The 13,010-nt window shown below is 34.6% G+C and overlaps 1 protein-coding gene across 1 annotated transcript in view; it reads left to right on the plus strand.

Annotated features, from left to right (window-relative positions):
* The window catches only part of LOC128027184 (collagen alpha-1(XI) chain-like), a 96,475-nt gene that overhangs the window by 46,135 nt on the left and 37,330 nt on the right, over positions 1 to 13,010 (plus strand). The window contains exons 23-31 of the mRNA XM_052614517.1: positions 1,036 to 1,089; positions 8,680 to 8,724; positions 9,214 to 9,267; positions 10,444 to 10,488; positions 10,676 to 10,729; positions 10,833 to 10,877; positions 11,513 to 11,566; positions 11,708 to 11,815; positions 12,112 to 12,165. Of these exons, the coding sequence (XP_052470477.1) occupies positions 1,036 to 1,089; positions 8,680 to 8,724; positions 9,214 to 9,267; positions 10,444 to 10,488; positions 10,676 to 10,729; positions 10,833 to 10,877; positions 11,513 to 11,566; positions 11,708 to 11,815; positions 12,112 to 12,165 (513 nt within the window). The remainder of the gene's footprint in view (positions 1 to 1,035; positions 1,090 to 8,679; positions 8,725 to 9,213; positions 9,268 to 10,443; positions 10,489 to 10,675; positions 10,730 to 10,832; positions 10,878 to 11,512; positions 11,567 to 11,707; positions 11,816 to 12,111; positions 12,166 to 13,010) is intronic.

A 13,010-nucleotide genomic window follows, 5' to 3' on the forward strand; every position in this document is an offset into this window, starting at 1 on the left:
AGGATTTTTTCCTCCCCTGCTTTAATACTGTGCCTCTCATCTCTAGGCCCCATGAAGGGGTTTCCTGGTTAACTGACAACTTTTGACCACTCTGAAACATATTTGTTATCCCGAGCAAAGGTCACATCTGAATGAGGCTTTTAGATAAGAGAAACCGTGGGCCTGGCAGGAGAGAGTTAATGTCACTGTTACTGTGGCAGCAGGGGGTGAGCTTTGACTGGGAAGTGCTGAAATGAAGAAGGTATGAAGTCTGCCAATAAATATGCAAGACCGGATTCATGCAGCCATTCACTACAATGTTTTCACCATGATTCTGTGCGTTTCTTTTTCATTTGTTCACAAAATATGGTCTGTGAGGGTTTTTGGTAGGTCCAGATTGACTTAGATTAAAGATTAAAAATTAAATAATGTAAATAAGAGAGAGAGCGCCAAATTTGAATTAAACAGTCATAACAGTGACTCAACAGACTGTGCTGTCATTAATTTTATGAGTAAGTATTTCTGTTGTATCACATAGATGAAAGTTATGCATCAGTGTATATATACATGTTTGGTCAAACTTTGTAGCTAGCAAATCAACTCATTTGGGTTTATTAAATGACAGATGTAGCACTGGAGATAATTTCAATAAAATAAAAACAAATACATTTTATATTACCATCATTTATCAGCTCTCCATTTACTCAAGGTCTCTAACTGCAACCTCCCTACTTACGCATTTGCAGCTGGAAATTTTACCTCTCTCACTGTCACCTACTTTTTGCCAGTGATTTAACGCTGCTATATTAGATTTTATAACATTAGGCTGTGCAATTGAGGAAGGAAGGCCAATGGAAAAAGATGAATTTGTAATTTTCACATATCTGTTGTTTAACATGTAGAGTATTTTTGGAGTTTGAGGTACCGGGACTGTTTTTCATATCTTTATAAAATGTCATAGGCTCCCTGGAGCAGTTAAGTGTAGGAATAAACACAGTGTTGTGTATTAAATGTTTTTTTTTTTTTGTTGTTGTTTTTTTTTTATGGTTCTAACAGGGTCCTCAAGGAGAGCCTGGACCACCTGGACAACAGGGTAACCCCGGTCCACATGTAAGTATCAGTCTATTGATCATCTTTTGTCAGTCTGCTCTCTCTCTCTCTCTCTCTCTCTCTCTTTCTCTCTCTCTCTCTCTCTTTCTCTTAGATGACATAATTGTATTTTTATTTCTTATCAAGAATCTTTCAGTTCCCCTCTTCCATTACTTGATCTATTAGCTTCGAAGTAATCTACAGTAGTATACACCAGTGAACTCCTAAAAGTTGACAACAATATTTTGTAGATATACTGTTTGTACACTACTGTTCAAAAAGGTAGATGTATTAAAATAAATTAATACTTTTATTTTGTATGAAGTAAAAATTTTATATTTCAAAGAAATGCTGTTCTTTTCAACTTACTACTCATCAAAACAAATCCAGCAAAAAAAAAAAAAAAAAAAAAAAAAAAAAAAAGTATCACGGTTTACAAAACTACTATGCAGCAAAACCATTTTCAACAATGATAATAAATGTTTCTTGAGCAGCAAATCAGCATATTAGAATGATTTCTAAAGGGTCATGGAACACTGAAAACTTGAGTAATGACTGCTGAAAATTCAGCATTGCATTACAGGAATAAATTACATTTGAAAACATATTCAATTGGAAAATAGTACTTTTAAATTATAAACATATTTCACAATATACTGTTTTAGTGTATTTTTTTCATCAAATAAATGCAGCCTCACTGTCAAACTTTTGAACAGTAGTGTAAATGGATCAGATAGCTTTGTTTCATATGGATTACATAATCAGAGAATATTTAAAAGTAGAAAAGGGCAGAAAGTGCACCCTAGCAGTAACTCTGCTAATAAATTCATTTTAAAAATGGCTATCCTGTACAGCTATGATCAGCTGTTTCTCCATCCTGGCTTAGCTTTCAGTTTTGTTATGGGAAAGGATGTGCATGAGCAGAGGTGCACTTGCTGCTTCTGAACTTAATTTTCTACCTGTTAGATTGTGTTTTATTTACGACTACACCTAGATAGCCTTAAACTTACCATTTACAATAAAGAAATACTAATGTTGTACAATAAAGTGGTTGCAAGACTACTGAAATCACATTATTATTATTTTTTATCAATAAACGCTTATTAATGTATAGCCTTATGCAACCATTACATATGTAAATTTTAAAAAACTTTATAATTATGACATTACATATGCTTATATTTCCATGTAACAACCAGTTATTGTATTTGTAACAATCACAACATTTTTCGTATCTGCATTCGGATACAACGTTGTACAGTTACTTTTATCTTTTTTTTTTTTTAGTAGTTATCACTGAACAAGTATGTCATGTTAAACGAAAATATTTATTAATTTCTAAAATAATATTTAGGTAACACTTTAGTATAGGGTCCAATTCACACTAATAACTAGTTGCTTATTAACATGTCTATTATTAACATATTGGCTGTTTATTAGTGCTAATAAATTACATATAATGCATAACATCCATAATCCTACCCAATACCCTAAACTTAACAACTACCTTATAAACTATTAATAAGCAGCAAATTAGGAGTTAACTGAGACAAAAGTCATAGTTAATGGTTAGTTAATAGTGAGAATTGGACCCTAAAATAAAGTGTGACCAAAATTTATCATGCAAGCAGAGAGACGTCATGACAAACGTTCAGTGATCATTTGAACAGGACTGAATCAATTCAATGCACACATTTTCATTACGCAGAACTCTTTAAGCGAGTCTATAATGTTTAGTGAACTTCACAAAAAAATGTGTACGTGCTGCGCAAACCAGCAAAAGATAAAGATGCAAACATGTAGGACAAGTAGAAAATGTATCTGTATCTCAGCTGATTATTAGCCTACTCTTGATAGAGAACTGATTTGGTTTTTGAGAGGCTGAGATGCGCACCGCGGCTGTTTGATTGGTGAGTGCGCTGTTCTTATTCCATTCATTTGTTTCATATCGTAGCCTAAGCTTTAGATCATTGCCTTTTAAATATATACAAATAATATAACGTGTATGATGTATTATTATTGGTGAAATTACTCTTGCAAAGCTCTGATTTCTGAGAGATGCACGGAGAGGCAACAGCAATGCAGTGTTTGATTTGTGCTCTTTTCACTCATAAAGTTTACATTCATTCACTTCACACTCATGACTTTAGAGGTCTGTGTATAATATTGCGCTGATCCCCTGGCTCACCTGTTATCTAGCAAACTCCGGACTGTGCCAGCTTCAGCCAAGTATTCAAGCAGAATTATTCCTTGTCTGTTATTCGTAAGGTATTTGGCTTCAGGCACAAGCTTAATTATTACATTACATATTTTATTTTAACATGCAACATAGATAAGGTCATAGAATGTAACCGCTCAATGAAATATTGTCCTAAAATAATATCCTAAATTTCACGTCATACTTGCAAACACTTTGTATTCATTATGGTTAATGCATGCTGGAGAAGTCGATTGTTTCCGACAGCACTGACTAGTCTATGCAAGCCCTAATACAGTATGACAAAAAAATTCTGTATTTATGTGCGCATGCCCAGTAGAGCCAAACGTATCCCTTTTAGCCTTAACCGCGTGCATGCGTCATATCCCGAGCTATCCAGAGACTGTGCCAAGCCATCAGTCATTTACATTTTTGACAACAGACATAATGTCAGCAACAGCAGCATTATAAAGTAAATAAAATGTAAATAAAGTACATAAAAATAATTTGACCCTACAGCTCCAAACTTGGTTCTAGAGGGCCAGTATCCTTCAGTTTAGCTCCAACCCTAATTAAACACACTTGAACCAGCTAATCAAGCTCTAACTAGACACACTAGAAACTTCTAGATAGGTGTTTTAAGGCCAGTTGCAGCTAAACTTTTCAGGGCATTGGCCCTCAAGGATCTAGTTTGGAGACACTTGTCCTACAGAGTTGTTACTTTGCACATGCTTTTTGATCATTACAAATAATAATGTAAAATTATTTTCTTTGAATAGAGATATGCTGTCTCTCGCATCACATACATTATCAGTAGTTAAGTATGTGGTCTTAAAGAGGATCCTTTTTTCTCTCATTTGGACTCGGTCTTGACTTGGACTCGAAACTTTTGGACTCGACCCTCTTTGAACTCGGTCTTGACTCGGTCTCGACTAGTCCTGGACTTGGACTTGACTTGGACTCGATAAAGCTGGATTTGACTACAGCTCTAAGCGTTACACCCAACACTGCACACAATTATAAAATAGGCTATAGTTATATAAAGTTAGGTTATCTTAAACTGACTGTCAAAGTGCAAAATTGCTGCTAACATAACATCAATGCAAGAACAAATTATATACAACTGGATACGGAGGAGTCTATATGGATAACTAGGTTAAACTCACAGCACAGGTAGTATTTAATGACTACCACTTACTGGGGGTTTTAATTTCACATTTAAGGTACCTTTTCATTTATTAAATAATTTCAAACATCAGTTGTCAATGTTTTATGTTTACAATATCAAAACATTATTCATTTATTTGTAACTGCAGGTTAAAGTATTCCATGTCCCACAGAGCTGCATTAAAGAGTGTGTAAAAACATCTAAATGCCACTTCAGATGCAGCTTCTGTTTCCTCTGCATTGCAAAGATCAATTTTGTTGATACTGATTGCATTTGCTTGTTAACAGCCCAAATGCAAGTATTTGACCTAAAAGATGGTGCATACTTTTAGAAAAAAATGGCGTAAAGGTAAAAATAAAAATTGTTATGTTTGTTTTGCATAAATTACAGATGATTAATGTGAAATATCAACTCCTGAACATCCTTTGCAAAATCATCAGATGACCTCTTGTTAGTGGAAAGACTGTAAAGCCGTGTGATGTGTGATATCACAACAGATGGCGGTAATGATCAAATTTAGTTTGTGATCTATTCAGAAGAAGACACTGCATGTGCTGCTAAAGTGCATTACAGACTTGTGACTCGTCACAACGCAAAAGAGAATGTAGCATTTGGTCGCACTAAAAAGTAGTTAGCTACCGGAAAAGCTACACTGTTAAAGTAGCGTCGTTACTCTAAAGCTAATGAAAAATGTATTTAAAGGGGGGGGGGGGGGGTGAAATGCTCGTTTTCACTCAATATCCTGTTAATCTTGAGTACCTATAGAGTAGTACTGCATCCTTCATAACTCCAAAAAGTCGGTAGCACTTTATTTTACAGTCCTGTTCCTTATGTACATACTATGTATTTATTATAGTAATTACAATAAATATGTAATAACTAGGTACTAACCCTGAACCTACCCCTAAACCGTTTTATTATATTCATAAGAGAAAGATAGTCTGTACCGATTTTTCCCGGAAAAACACGACCGGCTGGAGGCGTGACGTGTGGGCGGAGCTAAAGAATCACGAGAACCAGTAGGCTTTGCGCTGATAGCGTTTGGAAGCTGTGACATTACATGAGGACAAAACCAACCAAAACAAACCATTGCTAACAGTCAGATTCAGCGTATATTTATGATCCAGAGGCTGAAATTTAACAAGAGCAGCAGCAACAACAGCGGCTCTATGTGGTATGTACTGAAACTGTATATATATTTGCTTAGCGGTTTTGGAAAATGATTAAGTTCCACTTTGTTGTTTTTTTTTTTTTTTTAGCTGTACATGTGGAAAGTGCAGTTTGATGACAACATCGCATTGTTTACTTGATGTGCTTACGCGCCGATAGCTAAGTTAACAACACAGAGATATTTGAAGCAGTTTTACTCGTGCAGTTTGATGACAACATCACATGTTGTTTACTTGATGTGCTTACACGCTGATAGCTAAGTTAACAACACAGAGATATTTTAAGCCGTTTTACTCACCGCATGCGGTTCCAACACACGATCGTGACCCTTTTTCGTTGGGACTGCATTATCCTTAAGAAATAAACGATGTGCAAATCCAGCGTCAACCTGGGCCTTGTTTGTAAAACAAGCATCTTCGAAATGCAGGGGAACAAACACAAACACTTACACAACTCCGTTGATGCTCTGTAAAAATAAACTCCATCCACTGGTCCCTTAATGCTGTTTCTCTTTAGGTAATCTGTGCAGGGTTGTCTTGCCCTGGCAACCAAAAACACACTCCTTTTGTCACATTTCGCGACGCTCTTGCTTTGATCAGTGAAGTCTGTTGTGCTCTCAGTGCTCTGCTATACGGGAGCGCGCACTCTTCCGGCAGACGTGCCCTTAGGACCCATATAAGGAAATTCCGCTCCATCTAACGTCACACAGAGCCATACTCGAAAAAAACTTTCCGAAACTTGTGACAAACCGGAAGTAGTATTTTTGGAACAGAAATACTCCTTCAAACGTACAACTTATTTTTTGAAACTTTGTCCATGTTTAGCATGGGAATCCAACTCTTTAACAGTGTAAAAAACTCAGTATGCATGAAATAGCATTTCACCCCCCCTTTAAGCTAGTGCCGTTGCTAGCTAGCTATTCCCCAACACTGTATTTATTAATAAAAGTTGCGAGGCAGCGCTGACATTAAGTTTCTGTGTCTGCGCAGCGCATTCTGCGATCTCTGACCTCTCACCCTCTCACTGTGTATGTGTGTGTGTGCATCAATTAAAGCAGCACATTAATAATGAACGCTGATTAAACTGACTTGGAACTACCTGTGCATTAAGTGGTTTTAATGTATAACTGCCTGCCAATCAGAATCAAGTATTCAGAAAGACCATGGAATAATTCTGCATTCCAGGCAGGTTTTTCCACGACTTTGTAGCGTTCCAGGCAAGCCACACCAAACTGACTGAGCGCAAGGAATTGTAACTAAATTATAAAGTTTATTGCAATGTTATATTGTCCTAAAGTCTATTTCTAACCATGTACCACTTGCATAAACACTGCATCGGTAGGCATTATTATCCGTAGGGGCAGCCATCATTATTTCACGGGCTATGTGATGTCATAGCTCGGAAGTACATGGATTTGACTGCCTTTCCGGTGTACTTTTACAGGTAGAAGGATGGAACACGGGATAAGTTCATGTAATGCATAGAATTTTGTCCAATCTGTGCTTTCCAGAATGAGAAAGTCCCTCCCCCAAAACCACCCCAGAGCTGACTAGAAATTATCAAATAATGTTCATGACTGTGACAAACTTTTGCTATAGTTTTTTGGCTAGTTTAAAAAGAAAAAGGGAAACCACCCCTTCAAAATCTCTCTCTTCCTATTTTATTGGAAAATATCTAAAAATTTCCAAAAACCGAATCATCCCGTATATAAAGGTAAAATTATGCTTCCTGTATCAAGTCAATACGGGATGCAATTTGTCAAAATAGAACATGAAAGCATGCGGTAAACAAACCTGCGTGACTTAAAACATTGGAGCTCACATCTGCCCTTTGAACACAAGAGGCTTTCCAGATGTAGGGCTGACTGGGAAAGTTATCAATGTGTCTGTCCAGTAACTAATGATGAATGCACAGTTTGCAGAGAAGCATTTCAGTTGATCACAGTGGACTTTCTGACTTAAAGGGACAGTTCACCCAAAAATAAACATTTTGTCATTGTGATGTGTACACACCCACAAGTTGCCCTAAACCTGTAATAATGTCTTGCTTTTGTTGAACATAAAAGAAGATACTTTAATGTGGGTAACCAAATACTTTTTTTTAACCTTACTGTGGAAGTTACAACCAGCAATTGTTTAGTTGAGACACGTTCTTCAAAGTGTCTTCTTTTGTGTTCAACAGAAGAAAAAAAACTTTATGCAGGTTTAAAACAACCTGAGTAAATTATGACTTATTTCATTTTTTATTTTATTTTTTGTGAACCATAGGCCTACCTTTAAAGTGCCTGACACATCTGTGCTTCTAAAGGCATTGGACTATTGTTTTATTAAAATTGGGATAGTATATTAATATAATATTCCATATCATCAGAGCTTGGTATACATAATTATTATATTTTAGACATGATTAGACTGATACATTAATATATTATAATTAATGTTAGGCCCTATTTATTGATTTATCATTAATATTAATCATACATATATACATAAATCATATTTCATAAACAATTTGGCATTTGAAAAAGTGCTAAATTGTTTAGATAAAATGGGACAAACATAATAATGCAGTCCTAATTCAAGCAAATTAATACAAAAATAATAATAAAAATGTATCTCATCAAGGTAACAGCTGCAGAACTGTCAAAAAAGACTTATGATAGTAATGAATAATTATAAATAAGCAAACTTATTTTGCCTCGCTGAATGTGGCAACCCTAGAAATATGTAAACACAGTGATTTCGTTGGTTGATTACATGCTCTTTTTAAATATTTTCTGTTATACTCTATTAAAGGTGGATCTTAATGACCTGTCATTAAAATAATTTGACAGAAAAAATAAACTGATAGAGCCATTAATCTAAATCTATATCCAATATAAGTGTGTTAAGTGAGTACAGGACTCTTATATATACACACTATAACAGACGCACAGAATAATGCATCCTTTTTTTAATTCTTTCTCAGTTTTGACTGGGAGGTGCTCACACAGATTTTTCCCATATAAACTTTACCATCAGATTTCCTCTGAAGATTCCATATTGTACTATCTGACTTGTGAAATCTTGTCTTGCAGGGTCTGCCTGGTCCTCAAGGCCCGATCGGTCCCCCTGGAGAGAAAGTGAGTTTGTGAATGAGAACTGGCCACCCCGGCAGCCATCGTCTTTGTTATTACAGACGGCATTTTATAAACGATTCAACAGACTCCTCGGTTTCTGAGCTGTAGGTTGCTCGCAGAGGACTGCTGACTAGAGAAAAACCACACAAACACACACACACACACACACACCTCAAGACTCGCTAATGCTTTGACAAGCAAGAGATATGCTTACACACATAACTGTCATTGGTTAGACTCTCAGACAAGCATTTTGTCAGGTCTCTTGGAAGGAGGCCAGAGAGTCTGAAATATGACTCCAGAAGTGGCGGAGTGTTTCTAGACATACTGTATGATTAGACCTCCTCTTTACCAAGAGGAAAAAGATAATAATATAGTGTTTTAGGATTGAACTGCATATAAAAGTTGCCCAGCGAATCACTTGAGCATACCAGTAATCACAGCATTAATTGTTTCTCTCTCTCTCTCTCTCTCTCTCTCTCTCATTTATAGGGTCCCAGTGGGAAACAGGGGCTCCATGGTCTGGCTGGGGCTGATGGGCCACCTGTAAGTGGATTTTTCTTTTTCATATTCTCCCTTCCCCTAAATCTCCATGTTCATATCAAAAGTGCTTTGCATCATAACACATCATTAGTCAATGACCACCTTGATGATGATCCTGGCTTGAGTGGAATATATTTATAATTTAGAATTAAAGTGTTGGCTCTCTGTCAATCCATGAGTTAAAATTTGAATCGGAATGCCAGGAAGTGAAATTTATTGAATTACAGTTCAAAGAAATCCAACACAGACATGACAGAGGACTTTCATTAGTCCAACACAACATGCAAAAACAGAGACCTTCTTTGATTTCAGCCCGTTTCTTTTGAGATGACATTTTGAAGACTTTAAATGTAGAAATTTATATATATATATATATATATATATATATATATATATATATATATATATATATATATATATATATATATATATGTGTATATATATATATATATGTGTATATATATATATATGTGTATATATATATATGTATATATATGTATTCATTTATTTTTTGGAAAGTTAGAACGATATGAAATAACTTTTTTCTTATTTTAATATATTTTAAAATATTATTTATTTCTGTGATGGCAAAGCTGAATTTTCAGGAGCCATTATTACACTCTTTTGTGTCATGTGATCCCTCAGAAATCATTCATAATATGATTTGCTGCTCAAGAAACATTATTATTATTTTATTTTTGTCACTGTTTTTTTAGTATTGTTTGATTATATAGAATGTTTCAAAATAATAGCATTTTTTATGTATATTTTAAAACCGTATAAATGTATTCACTGTCTATTTTGGTTAGTTTAATCATTTTGATGAATTTAACTTGCTGAATAATAAAAAAAAAAAGCTTACTGACCCAAAGTTTTGAACGATAATATATATTTTTGTATCATGACAGATTCATAATGTACATTTTTATTAATATATTTATTTATTTTTGTACAATTGTTTTGCTGCCTCAGTGTAAATACTAAGTGGTGCACATCCCCTAAAAATTTGATTCCTAAAAAGATTCTAACACTGGAATAGTCAGAACACTGGCATTTTTTTTTTATATTCTGATTGCTGAATATTACTGTACTCTAAATCCACAAGACCATTCCCAGCTGTATTTGCCTCACACTTTCAGATTTTCAATGAAGATGCTTTTGTTTGTAATCTTTGCACAGGGTCATCCTGGGAAAGAGGGTACTCCTGGGGAGAAAGGAGCGGCTGTGAGTACATTTTTAGTTTGTCTCGAAATGAATTGTCATAGTCATTTCAAGTGCAAAGCCACCATACACCCACAATTAACACTGTCTGTAATTAACACTTAATGTGTGGCCCCTTTAGAAGTTTACCTAATTCCCCTCTATTATTCCTGAATGATTTAGTCTTATCATATTTACTCATTACCTATAGGGCCACCCAGGTCTCCAGGGGTCCATTGGCTATCCCGGTCCCCGAGGCGTGAAGGTAAACATGCTTGATTCTCTTTATTTCACTGATTCTTTTTTATCAAAATTCTGTGCTTTTATTCTATCCATTAGACCTTCTCTTCATTGTTCTGTCTGTCTAGGGTGCAGAGGGCGTTCGTGGCTTGAAGGGCGGCAAAGGAGAAAAGGTAAGCAAATGACCATGTCCCCTTGTCTCCATTACAGAGCTCTTGGCTCAGCCTCTAAAAGGAGACACACAGATGACAGACCAACAGCTAAAATTGGAAGGCCATTTCAGGGACTATTTGCACCGAAAAAAGCTTCACTCAGGTGTTATGAGTGTGTGGTATAATACAAAATCACATACAACTGGACGCTACTAAAGATTTATAAGCAGAAAAAAATAGAGCAGAATTGTAATCTGTTCTAATTATTGTTTTGTATATATACAATATTGTGGATCAATCTGTTTCAGACTATACCCTCTGTACTGGCCACAAAGTGTCTCTTGAACCAGCAGTTTTCTCTATGGCCACAAGATGCCAGCATTTAGCAATTATGTTTTTATGGAGTATTTGAAATTAGAAGTTAAAAAAAAATAGATGCTTAAAAGTTTGTATTGTTAAAAAATGTTTGTATTTAAATGTATTTGTATGCTCTGAATTTGATCAATGTTATGTAATGTAATGTGTATGTAATGTTGTGTCGTGTCATTCATTCAATATTATTAATATATTTTTGGTATTTATTTAAACCTACGTAAGTTTAAAATTTTCCCAAATAAATGATTTAGTTTTTTTCTTTTCTTTCTTTTTTTTTTCAGGGAGAAGATGGTTTTCCTGGGTTTAAGGGTGACATGGGCCTCAAGGGTGACAAGGTGAGTCACAAAGACTTGCAGTTACATTTAATTTCAATCAACACTTATAATCACTTATTTATCACTTACTTGAGGTAAGTTTTAAGCATTTTAGTTGTTGTAAGTCTAATATAATGTTTGTGCATTGTTGCTGGTGTTCAGGGAGAGGTTGGTGTGCTGGGCCCCAGAGGAGAAGACGGACCGGAGGGGCCGAAAGGTAAAGCAGGTCCCACTGGAGAGGCTGGTTCTTTGGGCATGGCAGGAGAGAAGGTCAGTTTAACACTTATTATGCTAAATAATAATTACTCAAAATGTACTGAAAATGGATTATTAATATATATGTGAAATAAAACTTAAAATGACCCTGAACTCATAATCATGAATTGATTTTGAATGCCAGTTTTAAAAGCCAAATAATCTTTTACATCTCGTATAGGATTTTGCAGTTTGTGCAGGGTGGTGAAATGCCTTATTTTTATTGTATATAATGATTGTTTAAAAAACTCAAAATAAAAATGTTGTTGTTGGTTTTTTTCTCTCTCTCTTTTTTTTATTTTTTTTTTTAGGGAAAACTTGGTGTTCCAGGTTTGCCTGGCTATCCAGGAAGACAAGGTCCTAAGGTAAGTACTGCCTGGTTTCCTGTTGCAACTTTATCATTATTTTAAAAGTTACATAAATATATATATATATATGTATATATATATATATATATATATATGTATATATATATATATATATATATATATATGTATATATATATATATATATATATATATATATGTGTATATATATATATATATATATATATATGTATATATATATATGTATATATATATATATATATATATATATATATATATATATATATATATATATATATATATGAAGAGTTCAGATGCAAAAACCTCTAAGTGCCATCTGAAATTTTCATCTAAAATTTGAATTTTTAATAAGCTCCTATGCTTAGGTTGAGTCATTTTACTTTAATGGCAATGTGCAGGTCCTTTTCCGGGCTATTAAAGTGAAATAACTGGACATAAATATAGGAGCCTGAAAAAATTCCTAATTTTAGATGAAAATTTCAGATGGCATTTAGAGGTTTTTGCATCTGAACTCTTCATATATATATATATATATATATATATATACATATTTTTTTTTTTAAGCATCATTAAGGTTATTAACTCTGTTACAATTACATATTATCATGTCTAATAAACAGTGCCACAGTCAGTATTAATTTATTTAGATTTTGCTGCTTTTGACACACAAGGCCTGCTGTTTTCTGATAGCCTGTGCTAACAGAGTTAATAGGATAAACTCATTCTCCATGACGCTGACTGCTTAATCTCTTAGCCACCCAGCATGCAATAAAGTGCAGGCCTGTGAGCAGCTCAATATATGCAGACACAGTTTGTGGTGTTTGTCAGCTTATTCTTTCAAAATGATCATTTGATTCAGTGTA

This window comes from Carassius gibelio, chromosome A2 (genome assembly GCF_023724105.1).
Source record: "Carassius gibelio isolate Cgi1373 ecotype wild population from Czech Republic chromosome A2, carGib1.2-hapl.c, whole genome shotgun sequence".
Taxonomy (NCBI): domain Eukaryota; kingdom Metazoa; phylum Chordata; class Actinopteri; order Cypriniformes; family Cyprinidae; genus Carassius; species Carassius gibelio.